The sequence below is a fragment of the Salmo trutta genome, chromosome 19 (assembly GCF_901001165.1).
Source record: "Salmo trutta chromosome 19, fSalTru1.1, whole genome shotgun sequence".
Classification (NCBI taxonomy): Eukaryota; Metazoa; Chordata; class Actinopteri; order Salmoniformes; family Salmonidae; genus Salmo; species Salmo trutta.
The window spans coordinates 42,054,166-42,078,354 of record NC_042975.1 but is presented as its reverse complement, the minus strand read 5'-3'; the positions used below and the strand labels follow the sequence as shown (position 1 = coordinate 42,078,354).

The 24,189-nt window shown below is 41.9% G+C and overlaps 1 protein-coding gene across 12 annotated transcripts in view; it reads right to left on the bottom strand.

Moving 5' to 3' along the window:
* LOC115154607 (protocadherin gamma-C5) overlaps positions 1-24,189 on the bottom strand; it is a 164,911-nt gene that overhangs the window by 94,873 nt on the left and 45,849 nt on the right. The window contains exon 1 of one of the 12 annotated variants that reach the window (XM_029701024.1): positions 21,139-23,891. The exons of 6 other annotated variants lie outside the window; for them this stretch is intronic. In XM_029701024.1, the coding sequence (XP_029556884.1) occupies positions 21,139-23,547 (2,409 nt within the window). In that variant the 5' untranslated portion in view covers positions 23,548-23,891. Of the gene's footprint in view, positions 1-9,494; positions 12,270-14,439; positions 16,985-17,793; positions 20,544-21,138; positions 23,892-24,189 lie in introns of those variants that run through there. 5 more of the 12 variants (XM_029701030.1, XM_029701023.1, XM_029701038.1 and 2 more) reach the window with 5 other exon arrangements.

The following is a 24,189-nucleotide window of genomic DNA, read 5'->3' as shown; positions in this document are numbered from 1 at the left end:
GAGCTGGTGTAACTGAGTCAGGTTTGTAGGCCTCCTTGCTCGCACAGGCTTTTTCAGTTCTGTCCACAATTTTTCTATAGGATTGAGGTCAAGGCTTTTTGATGGCCACTCCAATATCGTGACATTGTTGTCCTTGAGCCATTTTGCCACAACTTTGGAAGTATGCTTGGGGTCATTGTTCATTTGGAAGACCCATTTGCGACCAAGCTTTAACTTCCTGACTGATGTCTTGAGATGTTGCTTCAACATATCCACATAAGTTTCCTCCCTCATAATGCCATCTATTTTGTGAAGTGCAACAGTCCCTCCTGCAGCAAAGCACCCACTCAACATGATGCTGCCACCCCCGTGCTTCATGGTTGGGATGGTGTTCTTTGGCTTGCAAGCCTCCCCCTTTTTCCTCCAAACATAACTATGGTCATTATGGCCAAACAGTTATATTTTTGTTTCATCAGACCAGAGGACATTTCTCCAAAAAGCACGATCTTTGTCCCCATGTGCAGTTGCAAACTGTAGTCTGGCTTTTTAAAGGTGGTTTTGGAGCAGTGGCTTCTTCCTTGCTGAGCAGCCTTTCAGGTTATGTCGATATAGGACTTGTTTTACTGTGAATATAGATACTTTTGTACCTGTTTCCTCCAGCATCTTCACAAGGTCCTTTGCTGTTGTTCTGGGATTGATTTGCACTTTTCACACCAAAGTACGTTCATCTCTAGGAGACAGAATGCGTCTCCTTCCTGAGCGGTATGACGGCTGCGTGGTCCCATGGTGTTTATATTTGTGTACTATTGTTTGTGATCAGAGATGAAGATAGAACCATCCTAATAAGCAATGTATTTCAGATCTGGATCTTCAACCAAGTTATCTGATATATGAGTAAATATACATCACAGGTTGTAGAGAGAGAGGGCTGTCCGTTATCTTTCACTGATATAACAAGGTTCTGCTTCAAACTGTCAGATTCGGCCAGACAGATTACCAGGACGTGTACAGAGAGCATTCGCGGACCAACTGGCAAGTGTCTTCACTGACATTTTCATCCTCTCCCCGACCGAGTCTGTAATACCTACATGTTTCAAGGAGACCACCATAGTCCCTGTGCCCAAGAAAGCAAAGGTAACCTGCCTAAATTACTACCGCCCTGTAGCACTCACGTCGGTCGCCATGAAGTGCTTTGAAAGGCTGGTCATGGCTCACATCAACACCATCATCCTGGAAACCCTAGACCCGATCCAATTTGCATACCGCCCCAACAGATCCACACATAACGCAATCTCAATCACACTCCACACTGCCCTTTCCAACCTGGACAAAAATAACACCTATGTGAGATTGCTGTTCATTGACTACAGCTCAGCGTTCAACCCCATAGTGCCCACAAAGCTCATCAATAAGCTAAGAACCCTGGGACTAAATACCTCCCTTTGCAACTGGATCCTGGACTTCCTGACGGTCGCCCCCAGGTGGTAAGGGTAGGAAAAAAACACATCTGCCACGCTGATCCTCAACACGGGGGCCCCTCAGGGGTGCGTGCTTAGTCCGCTCCCGTACTCCCTGTTCACCCACGACTGCATGGCCAAGCACGACTCCAGCACCATCATTAAGTTTACTGATGACACAACAGTGGTAGGCCTGATCACCGACAACAATGAGACAGCCTATAGGGAGGAGATCAGAGACCTGGCAGAGTAGTGACAGGACAACAACCTCTCCCTCAACGTGAGCAAGACAAAGGAGCTGATCATGGATTACAGGAAAAGGAGGGCCGCCCCCATTTACATTGACAGGGCTGTAGTGGAGCGGGTCGAGAGTTTCAAGTTCCTTGATGTCCACATCACCAACCAACTATCATTTTCCAAACACACCAATACAGTCGTGAAGAGGGCACGACAACCCATTTTCTCCCTCAGGGGGCTGACAAGATTTGGCATGGGTCCCCAGATCCTCAAAAAGTTCCACAGCTGCACCATCGAGAGCATCCTGACCAGTTGCATCACTGTCTGGTACGGCAACTGCTCGGCATCTGATCGTAAGGCGCTACAGAGGGTAGTGCGTAAGGCACAGTACATCACTGGGGCCAAGCTTCCTGCCATCCAGGACCTATAAACTAGGTGGTGTCAGAAGAAGGCCCCAAAAAATTGTAAAAGACTCCGGTCACCCAAGTCATAGACTGTTCTCTCTGCTACCGCACTGCAAGCGGTACGGGATCGCCACGTCTAGGTCCAAAAGGCTCCTTAACAGCTTCTACCCCTAAGCCATAAGTCTGGTGAACATGGAGTCCCACCATCAACCGCAGTAAGTAACAATGTCACCTTGTGCTCTTCTTCTCTATCCAGCTCTTACCCTAACACTAAGATTAAATGCTCTTTCTTTTGTATCATGAAGCTTTGAGCTGTATTCAGTCCTATATCTGCATCATGAGCCTGGTTAACCGCAAACCGGGCCCCTTTCATCCTTAAGAGTCTATTGACGCACCCGTACGTCAATCTAAGTAACAGTAAAAAAAAATCCCCATCAAAACGTGTACATTTAAGATAGAGATATCTGCATGGGCTGCGTCTCAATCCACCGGATCTGCCCATATGCTGTCCGAGCTACAGCACTGTTTGTCAGACCATGAGACATCCCAGAAATCAATCTTCTTACGAAAACATCTGTACCGTCCGAATGGTTATGACCACTCTAAGGAAAGATGAGACTCTCACATACACGATGGTCTTCTCTATTTTGCTATATGACTCCCACAAGGGTCACTGGACTCGTCTGAAGATAACGCACACACATTAACTTCTATGGGCTACGTGGGACGCTAGCGTCCCACCTGCGGGACAGAACCAGTGAAATATCAGGGCGGCAAATTCAAAAACAACAAAATGTCATAATTCAACTTTCTCAAACATACAACTATTTACACAATTTTAAAGATACACTTCTCTTTGATGTAACCACATTGTCCGATTTCAAAAAGGCTTTACAGTGAAAGCAAAACATTAGATTATGTTAGGAGAGTACATAGACAAAAATAATCACACAGCCATTTTCCAAGCAAGGACATGTGTCAATAAAAACCCAAAACACAGCTAAATGAAGCACTAACCTTTGACGATCTTCATCAGATGACACTCTTATGACATTATGTTACACAATACATGTATGTTCTGTTCGATAAAGTTCATATTTATATCCAAAAACAGCATTTTACATTGGCACGTGATGTTCAGAAAATGTATTCCCACCAAAACAGCCGGTGAATGTGCACATCAAATTACAAAAATACTCATCATAAACGTTGACAAAATATATAACAATTATTTAAAGAATTATAGATAGACTACTCCTGGATGCAGCCGCTTTGTCAGATTTTAAAATAGCTTTACGGAGAAAGCACATTTTTCAATATTCTGAGTACATAGCTCAGCCATCACAGAGAGCTATACAGACACCCGGTAAGTTCGGGGCAACCTAAACTCAGAATTAGTATTAGAAATATTCTCTTACCTTTGCTGATCTTCGTCAGATTGCACTCCCAGGACTGCTACTTCCACAAGAAATGTTGTTTTTGTTTGAAATAATACATATTTATGTCCAAATACCTCCATGTTGTTCGTGCGTTCAGAGCACTCTCCAAAGGCATAACGCGCGAGCGCGGTACCAGAGACGAAAAGTCTAAATGTTCCATTACTGTACTTAGAAGCATGTCAAACGCTGTTTAAAATCAATCTTTATGGTATTTTTAACGTAAAATAGTGATAATATTCCAACCGGACGATAGCGTATTCATTCAAGGAGAAAAAGAAGGAACAGCGCGCTCGCGTGACTGCGCATATGCAATCCCTTTGTCCACAGGCAGTCCACTCAGTAACTGAGCTCCTATTATCTGCCCAGTAACAGGAGAAGGCTGAAACAACTTTCTGAAGGCTTTTGATAGCCAATAGAAGCCTTAGGAAGTGCAACGTAACCCCACAGATACTGTAGTTTTGAAAGGGACTAGAAAGAAGAACTACAATTCTCAGATCCTCCACTTCCTGGTTGACTTTTTCTCAGGTTTGTGCCTGCCATATGAGTTCTGTTATACTCACAGACACCATTCAAACAGTTTTAGAAACTTTAGGGTGTTTTCTATCCAAAGCCAATAATTATATGCATATTCAAGTTTCTGGGCAGTAGTAATAACCAGATTAAATCGGGTACGTTTTTTATCCGGCCGTGTAAATACTGCCCCCGAGCCCTAACAGGTTAAAACACACCTCCAGGCTGTGTAAGGGCTATTTGACCAAGGAGAGGGATGTAGTGGCCTCTACAATGACCTGACCTCAACCCAATTGAGATGTTTTGGGATGAGTTGGACCGCAGAGTGACGGAAAAGCAGCCATCAAATGCTCTGCATTTGTGGGAACTCCTGTTGGAAAAGCATTCCAGGTGAAGATGGTTGAGAGAATGCCAAGAGTGTGCAAATCTGTCATCAAGGCAAAGGGTGGCTACTTTGAAGAATCTCAAATCTCAAATATTTTTTGATTTATTTAACACTTTTTTGGTTACTAAATGATTCCATATGTGTTATTCCATAGTGTTGATGTCTTCACTAGAAAATAGTAAAAATAAAGAAAAATCCTGCAATGTGTAGGTGTGTCCAAACTTTTGACTAGTACTGAATATATATATAAATATATGAATATATATATATATAAATATATATATATATATATATATATATATATATATATATATATATATATATAAAAAGTCCGGACTTCGACATTGCTCATCCTAATATTTCTATATTTCTTAATTACATTATTTTACTTTTTAGATTTGTGTGTATTGTTGTGTATTGTTAGATACTACTGCACTGTTGGAGCTAGGAACACAAGCATTTTGCTACACCCGCAATAGCATCTGCTAAATATGTGTATGAGACCAATAACATTTGATTTGATTTGAAGAAGTATGAATGCTCTGACTTCTGTGGAGGCCACATTGCTGTATATTCTGTATGGTCACTGCAGACTGTGGATTGACTATAAATCGGCTTTACCTTTTTAGTGACAGGGGGCAGTATTCGGAAATTTTGATGAATGACGTGCCCAAATTAAACTGCCTACTACTCGGGCTCAGAACGTAGGATATACATATTATTAGTACATTTGGATAGACAACACGCTGAAGTTCCTAAAACTGTTTGAATGATGTCTGTGAGTATAACAGAACTCATATGGCAGGCAAAAACCTGAGAAAAAATCCAAACAGGAAGTGAGTTGTAGTTCTTCTATCTAATCCCTATTCCAACTACAGTGTCTGTGGGGTCATTTTGCATTTCCTAAGGCTTCTATTGGCTGTCAACAGCCTTTAGAAACTTGTTTTATCCGTCTACTGTTACTGGGCAGAGAATAGGAGCTCAGTCTATCAGTGGACTGCCTGGGACCAGTGAGTTGTTTACTGCGCCGGCACATTGGCGCGCCTCTCCTTCTTTTTCCTCTGTAATGAATACGCTATTGTCCGGTTGGAATATTATCAACGTTTTATGTTAAAAAGACCCTAAGGATTGATTGTAAACATCGTTTGACATGTTTCTATGAACGGTAATGGAACTATTTGACTTTTCATCTCTGGTTCTGCGCTCTCACATTATGCCTTTAGTGACCTGAACACGCGAACAAAACGGAGGTATTTGGACATAAATATGGAGTATTTCGAACAAAAATAACATTTCTTGTGGAAGTGGGAGTCCTGGGAGTGCATTCCAACGAAGATAAGCAAAGGTAAGGGAAGATTTATAATACTATTTCTGAGTTTAGTTGACTCCAGAACTTGGTGGGTAAGTGTATAACTTGCTTTGATGGTTAAGCTCTGTACTCAGAATATTGAAAAATGTGCTTTAGCTGAAAAGCTATGTTCAAATCTGACACAGCGGTTGCATTAAGGAGTAGTATATCTATAATTCTTTCAATAACTGTTGTAAAGTTTATCAACGTTTATTATGAGTATTTTTGTAAGTTGATCTGCTCATTCACCGGTAGTTTTGGTGGGAATACATTTTCTGAACATCACGCGCCAATGTAAAATGGGTTTTATGGATATAAATATGAACTTTGTGAAACATTTGTGTAACATTGAGTCCTGGGAGTGTCAGCTGTATTTCTGGTTTTTGTGACGCCTGTCCTTGCTTGGAAAATGGCCGTGTGGCTTTTATTTTTTAGGCACTGTCCTAACATAATCTAATGTTTTGCTTTCGCCGTAAAGCCTTTTTGAAATCGGACAACGTGGTTGGGTTAAGGAGAAGTGTATCTTTAAAATGGTGTAAAATAGTTGTATGTTTGAGAAATTTGAATTATGAGATTTTTGTTGTTTTGAATTTGCCGCCCTGCTATTTCACTGGCTGCACCACGGGTGGGACCCATAGCCCATACTAGTCTTAAGCCAGCGGGGTTTGGCACATAGAACGGAACCAACAGACTACAACGAATTTCTCAATAATTCTCTACCTTAGTTGAAGTCGTTGAATGAAGCTGTTCTTGATAAAGTGCTTGCTAAGTGATCAAAATGTAAATGTCCAAATGTACGGTTGCAAAGCATGCTGGGTATTATTCTAATGAGCTCTGCCCCCCAAAAAGACAAACACTTTGACCAAACTAAATTTGGTCAGATGATTTTACATTAATTAATCTGATTCACATCAAGTTCCACCGAGTTAAGTCAATTCTACAAGAGACAATTACATTCTGCCATAAAACATTAATTGATTGTGTTGAAATATTAAGGGCAAAAAAAATAAAAACATTTGTGTAGCTGTTTTCAGTAGGAAAATATAAAAACTAAGGCATAACATTGAGGCAGAGAATCCTTTGTTTCCATTTTCAGTTAATAAAACGTATTCCCGATGTAATGGTGTGGTAAATTACAGCACTATTCAACCAAATAAACCTTTGTAACAAGTGAAAGCAAAATCTACTAGCCTATAAAATGTTAAGCAAGTGACTTCTCTACACAGAACATATGAGGTCTCCTTCCTGTAAATTACACAAATGGGGAGAGAGAAAGACTTAAAAGCTTTTTTGCTGATGAATAGTGACACTCCATGTAGTTTGTAGAATATCATGTTTAAAGGACACCCCCAAAAAGAAGTTGCCACCACTATTTCTACAGAATTTCCTGTCCTAGACAGGAAATACACGATTAGGTTCCACCTCTGAAGAATGACGAAGGCTACTTATACATATTCAAGAATTGGGTGTGGGAATGTCCACGTGGAGTTGAGAAACATCAACAAATAGGACACTGACAACTGTCAGTGTAGCTAGCTAGCATGCTAACCTTATTTAGCTAGCTAGCTATACTATATATACAAAAGTATATGGACACCCCTTCAAATTAATGGATTTGGCTATTTCAGCCACACCTTTGCTGACAGGTGTATAAAATCGAGCACACAGCCATGCAATCTCGACAGGCAAACATTGGCAGTAGAATGGCCTCACTGGAGAGCTCAGTGACTTTCAACGTGGCACCGTCATAGGATGCCACCTTTCCAACAAGTCAGTTACTAAAATGTCTGCCCTGCGAGAGTTGCCCTTGTCAACTGTAAGTGCTGTTATTGTGAAGTGGAAAAGTCTAGGAGCAACAACAGCTCAGCCACAAAGTGGAAGGCCACACAAGCTCACAAAACGGGACCACTGAATGCTGAAGTGCTAAAAATCGTCTGTCCTCGGTTGCAACACTCATAACCGAGTTCCAAACTGCCTCTGAAAGCAACTTCAGCACAATAACTGTTCGCCGGGAGCTTCATGAAATGGGTTTCCATGGCCGAGCAGCTGTAAGATCACCATGCATAATGCCAAGCATCGGCTGGAGGGGTGTAAAGTTCGCTACCATTGGACTCCGGAGCAGTGGAAACACCTTCTCTGGAGTGATGAATCACGATTCACAATCTGGCAGTCCGATGGACAAATCTGGGTTTGGCAGATGCCAGGAGAACGCTACCTGCCCCAATGCATAGTGTCAACTGTAAAGTTTGGTGGAGTAGGAATAAAGTTCTGCCGCTGTTTTTCATGGTTCAGGCTAGGCCCCATAGTTCCACTGATAGGAAATCTTAACGCTACAGCATACAATAACATTCTAGACAATTCTGTGCTTCCAACTTTGTGGCAACAGTTTGGGGAAGGCCCTTTCCTGTTTCAGCATGACAATGCCTCTGTGAACAAAGCAAAATCCATACAGAAATGATTTGTCAAGATCGGTGTGGAAGAACTTGACTGGCCTACACAGAGCCCTGACTATAACACCGACCCCATGAATTGGAACAGCGACTGCGAGCCAGGCCTAATCTCCCAACATCAGTGCCCGACCTCACTAAAGCTCTTGTCGCTGAATGGAAGCAAGTCCCTGCAGCAATGTTCCAACATCTAGTGGAAAGCCTTCCCAGAGGAGTGGAGGCTGATATAGCAGTAAAGGGGGGACCAACTCCATATTAATGCTTTTGGAATGAGATGATCGACAAGCAGGTGTCCACATACTTTTGGTCATGTAGTGTATCTTGCTAACTTTATCTAGCTAGCAAATATTATCCGTTGTTGTCTTCTTTTTTTTTTTACTATACAATATTCAAAATATTATCCAGCTGGCTCTATTGCTGGTTCTGGAGCTGGATTTGTCATATGGATTGATTTAGGGAAAACTAAACCATAGGCCCATATCTGAGTTCACCATCTATTGTTATCTCCAAGGTTTTGGCATCTTCCATAAAATCTGCCATAGTTAGAAAGAATAATAGGCGGCAGGTAGCCTAGCGATTAAGAGTGTTGGGCCAGTAACTGAAAGATTGCTGGTTCGAATCCCTGAGCCGACTAGGGGAAAAATGTGTTGATGTGCCCTTGAGCAAGTCACTTAACCCTAATGGCTCCTGTAAGTTGCTTCGATAGTTACACAGGTTCATAGAGTAGGCTATGCACATGGTTAGTTGTACAGCTTCATATATGCACATGGTGAGTTGTACAGCTTCATATATGCACATGGTTAGTTGTACAGCTTCATATATGCACATGGTTAGTTGTACAGCTTCATGAGATATGTGCACATGGTTAGTTGTACAGCTTCATGAGATATGTGCACATGGTTAGTTGTACAGCTTCATATATGCACATGGTTAGTTGTACAGATACATGAGATATATGCACATGGTTAGTTGTACAGCTTCATATATGCACATGGGTAGTTGTACAGCTTCATATATGCACATGGTTAGTTGTACAGCTTCATGAGATATATGCACATGGTTAGTTGTACAGCTTTATATATGCACATGGTTAGTTGTACAGATACATGAGATATATGCACATGGTTAGTTGTACAGCTTCATATATGCACATGGTTAGTTGTACAGCTTCATATATGCACATGGTTAGTTGTACAGCTTCATATATGCACATGGTTAGTTGTACAGCTTCATATATGCACAACTGGAATAAAAGCATTTCAGTATTTCACAACCTATGAAATCTCACCTCACACTCCCCCACGGTGTTGAACGTGATAATGTTTTCTCCAAAAGGTTCATTTAGGTTCTTCCTCAGTGTCTTGTCAGCAGGCAGTGTGCTGTCATTGTAAGATCTGGCAAACTTGAAGTCACTGGTGCGTGAGCCCGTTGTCAGGTATGCGTCATAATTGTAAGAACTGCGCAGAGTTCCAGCTCCATCCACCTCTGCATAGTTGGGAGGGAAATACGCGCTGGGAATGGCGACTGCTCCATCAAACAACATTCTAGGCTTTCTACTGCGGCAGAACCTCACGGCCAGGATGAGAATAATGAAAGTCAGGAAAAAGGTGGAGACAGAGACCAGTGCGATGATCAAATAGGAAGTTAGTTTGGAACTATCCTCATAAGTCATGTCTTTCAGTTCTGGAACTTCAGCCAAGTTATCTGATATGAGTAAATATACATCACAGGTTGTAGAGAGAGAGGGCTGTCCGTTATCTTTCACTGATATAACAAGGTTCTGCTTCATACTGTCAGATTCAGAAATGTCGCGCTGTGCCCTGATCTCTCCACTGTGGAGACCAATAGTGAAAAGTCCCGGATCAGTCGATTTCACGATCTGATATGAAAGCCACGCGTTCTGTCCAGAGTCAGCATCCACAGCTATCACCTTGGAAACCAGGGACCCCGCCAGAGCAGCTTTGGGGACCATCTCAGTCATCAAGGAGTTCCCTGCTGGGGCAGGGTATAATATCTGGGGAGAGTTATCATTCTCATCTGTTATGAAGACACTCACTGTCACGTTACTGCTGAGTGGAGGAGAACCATTGTCTCTGGCTACAACGTGGACTTTGAAGCTCCTAAACTGTTCATAATCAAATGCTCTCACAGCGTGGATCACCCCCGTGTCTCCTTTAATGGATAGAAATGAGGACACCGGAACACCGTTGACATCACTGGGCAATAGAGAATAGACCACCGTACCGTTCTGTCTCCAGTCTGGGTCTCTGGCAGTAACAGAACACATAGAGGAGCCAGGCTTGTTGTTTTCAGTCACATAGGAACTGTAGGATTGTTCTTCAAACACAGGAGGATTGTCATTCACGTCTGATACAGATAAATGAATAGTCTTTGAGGAGGATAAAGGTGGAGACCCCTCGTCGGTGGCAGTTATAGTTATGTTATAATCTGATATTATCTCACGGTCTAGTTCACTAGTTGTTACCAGAGAATAGTAGTTTTTGATAGACGGGTTTAGTTTGAACGGAACATTTTGTTGAATTGTGCAGCGGGCCTGTCTATTCCCCCCAGAGTCTTTATCCTGTACATTAATGATGCCCACCTCTGTACCAGGTAACACATTCTCGGGAATTGGACTAGTCAGAGTTTTTATTAATATCACTGGTGCGTTGTCGTTTACGTCAGTAATATCTATCAGTACTTTTGTGTACGACACCAAACCTGCACCATCCTTGGCGAGGACGCGAAGCTCATAAATGGGCTGCTCCTCATAATCTATCGGTCCAGCCAGATTTATAACCCCAGTTTTACTATCGAGGTGAAACAAATTCTTCAACTCTTCAGAAACTCGACCTAGATCATACATGACATCACCATTTGCTCCCTCATCTGCATCAGTTGCGCGGACTGTAGCTATAATGGTACCCAACGGAGAATTTTCTGGTAGACTGACCTTATACACGTCCTGGCTAAATATTGGAATATTGTCGTTAGCATCCAACACAGTAACGTGTATAACTACAGTACCAGATCTCTGTGGAGTCCCACCATCAACCGCAGTAAGTAACAACGTCACCTCCTGCTTTTGTTCCCGGTCCAGCTCTTTCTCTAACACTAACTCACCGTATTTACCTCCATCTCGATTAGTATGAACATTCAAGACAAAATGGTCATTCCTTTGCAAAGAGTAGCTTTGAACTGCATTCTGACCTATATCTGCATCGTGGGCCTCATTAATGGGGAAACGTTCACCTTTATCAGCTGATTCCCTTATTTCCAATTTGATAACATCATCTGCAAACTGTGGTGAATTATCGTTCACATCCTGAATCTGAAGAGATATGCGATGCAATTCTAAAGGACTTTCAAGAACCATTTCATATTTTATCCCGCATGAAATCCTCGGACCGCAAAGCTGCTCCCTATCAATTCTTTCAGCGACAACAAGATCTCCCGAATTCAGGTTAATGTCACAGAAGTGTTTAGTTCCATCCTCTTCTAAACGAGCATTTCGAGCCGACAGTCTCTTAGGATCCAACCCAAGATCCTTGGCTATATTTCCGACCACAGATCCGCGTTTCATCTCCTCTGGAACGGAATAGGTCATGTCGCCATTGCTGATGCGTATTAGGCATAGAACACAAGCCAGATGGAGGACAAAAGCTGAAACTGTAAATCCAATGTAGCACATTTTCGATGTATAAACGAAAAAAATCCAATTACAAGGTGAAAAAAATAATTATGCAATGTAGGCTACTACAAATATTGGCTAAGACAAATGACCAAACTGAAGAAATTAGGTCCTTTGGCCGACTGCTCCTCAGTGATAATGGCGCGATAGGCTGTTTCCGCCCTTTGAGTAATATATTATTGGGTTGAGAAGTGTAGGCTGCCTAACTTTTCTTAGCTGGTGAACAGCGACATCCTCAGTCATTAAAGAAACAACACACAATGTGAATCTGAAGTCTTCTATCTTATAATTATATATTCCTACAAAGATGATGTAGCCTATGACTTCAGTTAAATAATAAATAGTTATATAGAAATACGTTTAAAGTACTGCTTGTATGATGTATGAACTCCTTTTCTTGAATAACAACTGTCCCGTAAGGTAAAAACATTGAGTTAGTCGCAACTTTCTCCTTTAAGCCAATGCAATGCACGGATTCCACTAGCTATCAATGTGTCCTCACTCAACAAACCAAAATGTGCTGTTGTTCCCGTCTTCATTTGACTTTGGCAGGATTTAAACTGACTTTAAAGTGAAGGAAAAACGTGTTGTCGCTGTCCACATGCCTGGTGCTGAAACGTAGCTGACATCAAGAGTTGCTGAATTATCAATGGGGATATTTCAGTACGCTAAAAAGCAATAGGCTTAAATCTCAATCTACTCCAATATATTTATTGTGAAATGAGAAATTAGAAAAATGAATAATAACGTATCTATATGGCCATGTCAAGTTCTTATTTTTAAACGGATTCCATTTAAAAACTCAACATTATCCTCCATTCAGTTTCTCTAAAACTGGGTAAGAAAATACACTTAGCCTACTGCATGTCAGAATTACTTTGGGCGAATACAACAACCAGACTTCCATAAAGACGAATAACAGTTGCAGTGCCTGTTAAACATATGAATCAGGATGCCATAGACAAACAATGAGCAAGCTTCTATCTAAATGATTCTAATATCGAAAAAAGAAAATCTGAACCTACATGATGATGTAAAAAGACAAATCGATAGATTTTAAGAATTGGTGTAGCGATAACAGCGATACACCTGTCTACTAAGAACCGCGAAAAAAAATAAGCCATCACAGTACTAAATTTAAATAGGAAACCGATGTAGTCTATAGGTTCTTATGTTTGAATGTGTATTTCTAACTGTGAAAAACGAAGTGTAACATCAGAACCTTGAGTATGTTTCCGATTACAGATCCGCGTTTCACCTGCTCTGGTATAGAAAAGCTCACGTCTCCTTTGATGATGTGTATGAAGAAAAGGCAAAAAGACAGACGAAAAACAAATTCAAAAACCGTAAAGCCTTTGTAGCCCATCTTCAATGTCTAATAGCAATTAAGGCCAATTGTCCACAATCAATAGCCAAACGGAAGAAAGATGACAATGTCTAACCGCTTTTCAGTGAGAAATGGTATTGCGACACGCTGTATGTAGCCTACTTCCCCGTAGTAGGTGGAGGTATATAGTTAACTGCACTTAGCTGGTGGAAAGCGACATCATGAGTCTATCAGAAAAACAGCGTGCTCGTAGGCCTATATTGTTTTCCATGTGTCCTTCTTGGAATGTATCATATTCTCCAAACGCAGACGACCGTATTAAAAATCGTCGTAACATGATCATGAGAAGACATGGATGAGGTTCGCTATTAGGAAAAACCTACACAATATTCCTAATATTCACACAATAAGCCATTAGTAGACTAGTTGCAACATGTTTTTTTGCTGGATAATAAAATATTTCAACCATCATCATGGAAACTGTCGATTTCACTACCGATGTTTCGTTAGTAATCATAATCATGCTAATTCTTTCGCATTCTATCTTTGAGTTTTTGACCGTTAGACTTCAGTAAACTAAAACATGTCACCACGCTGTCCACTGGTCTGGTGCTGACATGTAGGCGACCAACAACAAAAAACGGTAGGCAATGGGGATTTTAATGCACAACGCTGAACACACACCCTAAAAATATATAAACAAGTTTCAAAAGACATTCAAAACTCTTTCCAGGTAAAAACTGTAAATGTATTATACAATGTCTCATTCCTTTTCAAAAGTAGTCTAAACCATGTTTTCATATCTCCATCAAGCTTTATTGTCAACTCCATCAGAAAATCAGTGAAGAAAACATCACAGGCTAAAAGCAACCGGAACGGCATTGCTTGTTTAAATTATAGGAAACCACAGCCCAAACAAACAAGGAGCAAACTGCTTCCATCAAATCAAACCCCTAGTGAATTACTCCTCACAGAGAAGAGAAGAAACAGCGAGCACCTTTCAAACTCAACCAATCAAACAAAACAATGAGTGGATAAATGCCACATTTTAGCCTACTAAGATGTTATCATCTAAACCGAGTATAGACCTACTGTTTCTATAGGATGGCATAAGCCATTTAGGCCCAGAATGTATTTTCCACATACATAACCCATTCTCCCACAACGAAACAACTCAGGTACAAACGGTGGTATCTCAGAGGAGAGAAGGCTTACCTCATTCGCTTCTCCTGCAGTGTTGAGCGTGATGATACTCCGTTCTAGTAATGTATCTGGACATCTTGTTAGTGTCTGATCAGCAGGCAGTGTGCTGTCATTGTAAGATCTGGCAAACTTGAAGTCACTGGTGCGTGAGCCCGTTGTCAGGTATGCGTCATAATTGTAAGAACTGCGCAGAGTTCCAGCTCCATCCACCTCTGCATAGTTGGGAGGGAAATACGCGCTGGGAATGGCGACTGCTCCATCAAACAACATTCTAGGCTTTCTAGTGCGGCAGAACCTCACGGCCAGGATGAGAATAATGAAAGTCAGGAAAAAGGTGGAGACAGAGACCAGTGCGATGATCAAATAGGAAGTAAGTTTGGAACTATCCTCATAAGTCATGTCTTTCAGTTCTGGAACTTCAGCCAAGTTGTCTGATATGAGTAAATACACATCACAGGTTGTAGAGAGAGAGGGCTGTCCGTTATCTTTCACTGATATAACAAGGTTCTGCTTCATACTGTCAGATTCAGAAATGTCGCGCTGTGCCCTGATCTCTCCACTGTGGAGACCAATAGTGAAAAGTCCCGGATCAGTCGATTTCACGATCTGATATGAAAGCCACGCGTTCTGTCCAGAGTCAGCATCCACAGCTATCACCTTGGAAACCAGGGACCCCGCCAGAGCAGCTTTGGGGACCATCTCAGTCATCAAGGAGTTCCCTGCTGGAGCAGGGTATAATATCTGGGGAGAGTTATCATTCTCATCTGTTATGAAGACACTCACTGTCACGTTACTGCTGAGTGGAGGAGAACCATTGTCTCTGGCTACAACGTGGACTTTGAAGCTCCTAAACTGTTCATAATCAAATGGTCTCACAGCATGGATCACCCTCGTGTCTCCGTTAATGGATAGAAATGAGGACACCGGAACACCGTTGACATCACTGGGCAATAGAGAATAGACCACCGTACCGTTCTGTCTCCAGTCTGGGTCTCTGGCAGTAACAGAACACATAGAGGAGCCAGGCTTGTTGTTTTCAGTCACATAGGAAATGTAGGATTGTTCTTCAAACACAGGTGGGTTGTCATTCACGTCTGATACAGATAAATGAATAGTCTTTGAGGAGGATAAAGGTGGAGACCCCTCGTCAGTGGCAGTGATAGTTATGTTATAATCTGATATTATCTCACGGTCTAGTTCACTAGTTGTTACCATAGAATAGTAGTTTTTGATAGACGGGTTTAGTTTGAACGGAACATTTTGTTGAATGGAGCAGCGGACCTGTCTATTTCCCTCTGAATCTTTATCCTGTACATTAATGATCCCCACCTCTGTACCAGGTAACACGTTCTCAGGGATGGGATTGGTCAAGGATTTAAGAGATATCACTGGGGCATTGTCATTAACATCTGTAATTTCTATGAATATTTTGGCAAAGGAAGTCAATCCCGAGCCATCTTTGGCTTTGATACGCAATTCATGAATTGATTCTTCTTCAAAATCCATCTGTCCTGCTATCCTGATGTCTCCCGTTTTAGGGTCAAGAGAAAATAATTGATTTAATTCTTCTGAGATTGGGCCAAATCCGTACGTCACTTCTCCATTTGCCCCCTCGTCTGCATCTGTTGCCGTCACAGTAACAACTAATGACCCTATTGGAGTATTTTCTGGTACACTGACCTTATAGACATTCTGGCTAAACACTGGAATATTATCGTTAGCATCCAACACAGTGACGTGTATAACTACAGTTCCAGATCTCTGTGGAGTCCCACCATCAACCGCAGTAAGTAGTAATGATACCTCCTGTTGTTGTTCTCGGTCTAACTCTGTGTCTAACACTAGCTCACCATACTTTTCAGAACCTGGGTTGGTATGAACAGCCAGGCTAAAATGGTCGTTCCTTTGTAGTGTGTAGCTTTGAACAGCGTTCAGTCCTATATCTGCATCATGAGCCGGATTCACCGAAAATCGAGCGCCTTTGACTGCTGACTCGCTGATATCAAACGTAACACTATCTTCCCCAAATAGTGGGCTATTGTCATTAATATCTTGTACCTGTAAGATTATGTTATGTAATTCTAAAGGATTTTCCAGAACCATCTCGTATTTTAAGGTGCATGAAATCCTCCTACCGCAAAGCTGTTCCCTGTCTATTATTTCAGCGATGACCATATCCCCAGTATTCAGATTGATTTCACAATAGCGCTTGCTGCTACCTTGAACATCTAAACGAGCTTTCCGATACATAAGTCGTTTTGCATCCAGCCCCAGATCCTTGGCTATATTTCCGATCACAGATCCGCGTTTCATCTCCTCCGGAACAGAATAGGTCACGTCTCCATAGCTGGTGCGCAGCAGGAAAAGAAACAAAGCCAGGCCGAGCAATGAGGCAGAGAACGAGAATCCCTTGTATTCCATTTTCAGATAACACAACTCATTCCAAATAGGCCGATTAGTGTGTAAAAATCAGTGCTATCCAACCGAAGAAATGTTTACAACCAGCAGATCAAAATGCACCACGTTAAAATGTTAAGCAGGAGACTTTTACACTGCAATAATGATGTCCCCTCCCTCCTTGGACATTTCAAGAATGGGTGGAGAGAGTCATTTCAAAGCTACTGCTGGTCAATAGCGACACTCCGTGTAGTTTAATAAAACTGCAGAAAATAGTGTGCAAGTCTCTGGCCAATTGTATAGAGGAGAGTCTGCTACGCATAGAAAAACATGCCGGGTTTAATTGTTTTTAAAGATACATAATGGGACCCCTCATATCAACAGAGGTAGACTATTTCAAAATGCAGGATTGTAAAAACACGAATCCCCTTTTGTGTTACAGCCCATGTGAGTCAACATGTCAACAGAATGATCAATGGGCAAAGTAGTCTGTCCATGTAGTCTTCAAAAGATCATGCCAATAAAGTAAGTCCAAATATAATCACTGGAAAAAGGTCCTTTTAAAATCAGGCATTTCTTTCGGACATATTTCACGTCTCTACCCATTACAGTTTTCGAAGGGGAAAAAAGTAATTAAAAAATCCGGCGTTTCTTTCAAACATAACCCACGTCTTTACCTATTGCAGTTTTTTAAGTGGTGCTGAAACTGGCCTACGTGTTTAACTAAATCACATTAAAATGGGATCAAGAGGGGAAATAAATACATCCTCAGAGATTATCAGTGACGCAAAATGGGACTGAATCAAATGACTGAAAGAGTACAGGAGACAACACTGTGGTAATAATATTAGCCTAACACACAATACAGTCAGCTATACCTATAGTTCCATATGATGGACTATGGAAAACGGCTAAATAAACAAATAAAGCATTTTCGTTTATCACAATGTCAAAGCTATGAAATCTCACCTCGCACTCCCCCAAGGTGTTGAACGTGATTATATTTTCTCCAAGAGGTTCATTTAGATTCTTCTTCAGTGTCTGGTCAGCAGGCAGCGTGCTGTCATTGTAAGATCTGGCAAACTTGAAGTCGCTGGTGCGTGAGCCCGTTGTCAGGTATGCGTCATAATTGTAAGAACTGCGCAGAGTTCCAGCTCCATCCACCTCTGCATAGTTGGGAGGGAAATACGCGCTGGGAATGGCGACTGCTCCATCAAACAACATTCTAGGCTTTCTAGTGCGGCAGAACCTCACGGCCAGGATGAGAATAATGAAAGTCAGGAAAAAAGTGGAGACAGAGACCAGTGCGATGATCAAATAGGAAGTTAGTTTGGAACTATCCTCATAAGCCATGTCTTTCAGTTCTGGAACTTCAGCCAAGTTGTCTGATATGAGTAAATACACATCACAGGTTGTAGAGAGAGAGGGCTGTCCGTTATCTTTCACTGATATAACAAGGTTCTGCTTCATACTGTCAGATTCAGAAATGTCCCGCTGTGCCCTGATCTCTCCACTGTGGAGACCAATAGTGAAAAGTCCCGGATCAGTCGATTTCACGATCTGATATGAAAGCCACGCGTTCTGTCCAGAGTCAGCATCCACAGCTATCACCTTGGAAACCAGGGACCCCGCCAGAGCAGCTTTGGGGACCATCTCAGTCATCAAGGAGTTCCCTGCTGGAGCAGGGTATAATATCTGGGGAGAGTTATCATTCTCATCTGTTATGAAGACTCTCACTGTCACGTTACTGCTGAGTGGAGGAGAACCATTGTCTCTGGCTACAACGTGGACTTTGAAGCTCCTAAACTGTTCATAGTCAAATGCTCTCACAGCGTGGATCACCCCCGTGTCTCCGTTAATGGATAGAAATGAGGACACCGGAACACCGTTGACATCACTGGGCAATAGAGAATAGACCACCGTGCCGTTCTGTCTCCAGTCTGGGTCTCTGGCAGTAACAGAACACATAGAGGAGCCAGGCTTGTTATTTTCAGTCACATAGGAACTGTAGGATTGTTCTTCAAACACAGGAGGGTTGTCATTCACGTCTGATACAGATAAATGAATAGTCTTTGAGGAGGATAAAGGTGGAGACCCCTCGTCAGTGGCAGTGATAGTTATGTTATAATCTGATATTATCTCACGGTCTAGTTCACTAGTTGTTATCAGAGAATAGTAGTTTTTGATTGAAGGGTTTAATTTGAAAGGAACATTTTGTTGAATGGAGACGCGGACCTGTCTATTTCCCTCTGAATCTTCATCTTGTACATTTATGATGCCCACCTCTGTACCTGGTAACACGTTCTCAGGGATGGGATTGTTGAAGGATTTGATGAATATCACCGGTGCGTTGTCATTTAGGTCTGTGATTTCTATCATTACTTTTGCATTGCCAGCTAAGCCAGACCCATCTTTAGCCTGGACACGCACTTCGTATTCTGTATTTTCTTCATAATCTATGGGACCCTGCACTTTAATCTCGCCAGTCTTTTTGTCGATGGAAAACAGTTTAGCTGCTTTATCTGAAATACGATTGAACTCATATGATACTTCTCCATTTGCTCCTTCGTCTTCATCACTAGCACTAACTGCAACTACAACGGTCCCTGTTGGTGAATTTTCAGGCAAACGTACTTTATACACTGTCTGGCTAAACACTGGTTTATTATCGTTAGCATCCAGCACAGTGACGTGTATAACTACAGTACCAGATCTCTGTGGAGTCCCACCATCAACAGCAGTAAGTAACAACGTCACCTCTTGTTGTAGTTCTCGATCTAGCTCTTTTTCTAACACCAACTCGCCATATTTTCCTCCGTCTGAGCTCGTTTGAACGTCCAAAATAAAATAGGCATTCCTCTCCAGTGAATAGCTTTGTATACCATTTAATCCTATGTCAGAGTCATGAGGTTCATCCAAGGGATATCGGGCGCCTTTGTAAGCAGATTCCTGAATTTCTAGATCAATACGAGCATTGGGAAACCGTGGTGAATTGTCGTTTATATCTTGTATTTGTACAGTTATGCGATGTAATTCCAGAGGTTTCTCCAGCACAAGCTCGTATTTTAAAGAACAAGAAACCTTCGGTCCACACAGCTCCTCCCTGTCTATTGTTTCAGCCACAATTAATTCTCCAGTATTCACATTAATGTCACAGTAACGTTGACGACTACCATCCATATCCAAACGAGCTTTACGACCTGAAAGTCTCTTAGCATCCAGCCCCAGATCCTTAACTAGATTTCCGATCACAGATCCGCGTTTCATCTCCTCTGGAATTGAATAGCTCAAGTCTCCATTGCTGATGCGCATCAGGCAATGACAAAAAGCCAGGCGGAACAAAGAGGTAAAAACCGATGATCCTGTGTACCCCATTCTGGATGATCAAAACCAAGTGTCAACATAAGAGTTCAATACTAGTCCAAATGATACTGCAACGTAAGAGTACAATATTAGCCTCTCAAAAGGAATAGCAAAACGAATGTTGTCCGACTGCTCCTCGGTGAAAGTGATGCAATATAGTCTATTACTCTTTTGAATAATCCAATGGTGGGTGGAGTAGAGCCTGTAATTCTACTTATGGTAAACAGCGACATCCTGAGTTCTTACAGAAAACAGCAATCACATTCCAAACAGTTCTATGTCATTTATCATCTTGGTCAATATTTCCCCCCATCCTTGTGTTGTGAAAAGTAGGAAGAACGTTTCATATAGCTTAGCAAGAGAAGAGAGGAAAACCAATAGTTGTGCTCAATCAACTCCTTTTGTAATCATATATTAGAAGATAGGAAAAGAAAATTCAATATTTCCATACTGTTGCCACTGTCTGATTATTCATGGATGCCGAGTAATAACAACAACAACACATCGTTACGTTAAATAAACGGTCCACATAAAATCCAACGATGCATAATCCATATTACTGATCAAACCCAGCAATTATATTTCCACTATACTCTACGGTAAAGTGATGGTAACGTCGCTGTCCACTAAGCAGGTGCTGAAATTTGGAAATGTAGCCAATGTACTTAAAGAAAAATGTGGTAGGCAATGAGGATACTACAGGAAGGAAAATGAAAACACACTCCATTACCTAATTGTATACACACCAAGAACGAAATTGAAAGAATATCCCCTGTGAAAAGGAATTAAACAGTTAATATTGATGTCGGTACATAACCCTTCATAATCAGGAGGATAAAGAAGAATTTAAGGAAAAGACCACTAACACACTAGGAAAGATATTCTGATATCATAACATCCGATGCATTCGCACACAATGGAAAGGGATATCTCCTCTTAGTTCTGTCTTACCTCAATAGACTCCCCTGCAGTGTTGAGAGTGATGGAACTTCCTTCTAATAACTTAGTTGGGCTTCTCTTCAGTGTCTGATCAGCAGGCAGCGTGCTGTCATTGTAAGATCTGGCAAACTTGAAGTCACTGGTGCGTGAGCCCGTTGTCAGGTATGCGTCATAATTGTAAGAACTGCGCAGAGTTCCAGCTCCATCCACCTCTGCATAGTTGGGAGGGAAATACGCGCTGGGAATGGCGACTGCTCCATCAAACAACATTCTAGGCTTTCTACTGCGGCAGAACCTCACGGCCAGGATGAGAATAATGAAAGTCAGGAAAAAGGTGGAGACAGAGACCAGTGCAATGATCAAATAGGAAGTTAGTTTGGAACTATCCTCATAAGTCATGTCTTTCAGTTCTGGAACTTCAGCCAAGTTGTCTGATATGAGTAAATATACAACACAGGATGTAGAGAGAGAGGGCTGTCCGTTATCTTTCACTGATATAACAAGGTTCTGCTTCATACTGTCAGATTCAGAAATGTCCCGCTGTGCCCTGATCTCTCCACTGTGGAGACCAATAATGAAAAGTCCCGGATCAGTCGATGTCACGATCTGATATGAAAGCCACGCGTTCTGTCCAGAGTCAGCATCCACAGCTATCACCTTGGAAACCAGGGACCCCACCAGAGCAGCTTTGGGGACCATCTCAGTCATCAAGGAGTTCCCTGCTGGAGCAGGGTATAATATCTGGGGAGAGTTATCATTCTCATCTGTTATGAAGACACTCACTGTCACGTTACTGCTGAGTGGAGGAGAACCATTGTCTCTGGCTACAACGTGGACTTTGAAGCTCCTAAACTGCTCATAATCAAATGCTCTCACAGCATGGATCACCCCCGTGTCTCCGTTAATGGATAGAAATGAGGACACCGGAACACCGTTGACATCACTGGGCAATAGAGAATAGACCACCGTACCGTTCTGTCTCCAGTCTGGGTCTCTGGCAGTAACAGAACACATAGAGGAGCCAGGCTTGTTGTTTTCAGTCACATAGGAACTGTAGGATTGTTCTTCAAACACAGGAGGATTGTCATTCACGTCTGATACAGATAAATGAATAGTCTTTGAGGAGGATAAAGGTGGAGACCCCTCGTCAGTGGCAGTGATAGTTATGTTATAATCTGATATTATCTCACGGTCTAGTTCACTAGTTGTTACCAGAGAATAGTAGTTTTTGATTGAGGGGTTTAATTTGAAAGGAACATTTTGTTGAATGGAGCAGCGGACCTGTCTATTTCCCTCCGAATCTTTATCCTGTACATTAATGATGCCCACCTCTGTGCCAGGTAACACATTCTCAGGGATGGGATTGGTCAGAGTTTTGATCAGTAATATTGGTGCATTATCATTCACATCTGTGATTTCTATAATAACTTTACAGTTTGAGGCTGACCCTAAACCATCTTTAGCCTGCACGCTCATTTCATAATATGTTTCCTCTTCGAAATCAATAGGGCCGATCACTTTTATTTCTCCGGTTGTCTTGTTAATCAAAAACAGCTTCCCTGCTTTGTTACTTATACGACCGAGTTCATAGGTCACATCGCCATTAGGTCCCTCGTCTGCATCAATAGCAGTCACTGTACTTACTACGGTACCTAATGGAGAATTCTCAGGTAGGCTGATCTTATAGACGTTCTGAGTAAAAACTGGAATATTGTCGTTCGCATCCAACACAGTAACGTGTATAACTACAGTACCAGATCTCTGTGGAGTCCCACCATCAACCGCAGTAAGTAACAATGTCACCTCCTGTTGTTGTTCTCGATCTAATTCCTTCTCTACAACTAACTCACCGTATTTCCCACCATCTGGGTTTGTATGAACACCTAAAACAAAATAGTCGTTTTTTTCGAGTGAATATTTTTGAACTGCATTATGTCCTATAACCGCATCATGGGCTTCGCTAAGAAGGAAACGTGTTCCTCTATCGGCAGACTCACGGATTTCTAAATTAATTTCAGTGTTAGAAAATGTTGGGGAGTTATCATTTATATCTTGGACTTGCACATTAATACGATATAATTCCAGAGGTTTTTCCAGCACAAGCTCGTATTTTAAAGAACAAGAAACCTTCGGTCCACACAGCTCCTCCCTGTCTATTGTTTCAGCCACAATTAATTCTCCAGTATTCACATTAATGTCACAGTAACCTTGACGACTGCCATCCATATCCAAACGAGCCTTGCGAGATGAAAATCTTCTCGCATCCAGACCGAGGTCCTTGGCTATATTCCCGATCACAGATCCGCGTTTCATCTCCTCTGGAATAGAATAGCTCATATCTCCATGGCTCTGTCGCACCATGAAAACAAGGAAAACCAGACGGAACGTCGAAACAGACAATGATAATCCGATGTACTCCATCTTCTCAAATGACCCAAGTAGTCCAACTAAAAATCGTGGTAAAGATATTGTTCAGCCCTCAAAAATGAAACATTTGCTGCGTTAAGGTGTGGAATAGCCGACGATACACGCTAAGCCTCTGTCTAATGGAGACGATGGTTTGTCACGATGACCAAAGAAGGCCTACATCTCCTCCTTTTCTATGCGTGGACTGGGGGAGAGATGTGCCTGTCGGCCAATATATAGTGAACAGCGACACTTAGAGTATATCAATGAAAACTACAATAAATTGCATTCAAATAAACCTCTTAAATCCATACACCACCACGACATTCAGGGTAGCCTTTTGCCATAGAAAGTGTGAATGTGAATGCGCCGATGTAGCATACAATGCGGTAAATGTTATTTTTCAGTTTCAAACATAGCATCCAAAATAAATCTAGGTTAATTTAAGTATTGGCCGAAACCTGTTTCAAAGTCGTATAGGTGGAGAAGAGCTCTTGCAGCCTTGCCTGTTTCACTGAGAAACAGGCTTCTCAGTTGCGCTGTCTATCGGTGTGGTGCTGAAACAGTGCTAGCGTAGCTTCATCAGAATTGGAAGGCGATGTGATTTGTATTTTCAGCGTGTGAATATATTCATTTAAGTCCTGCAGGCTACAGTAG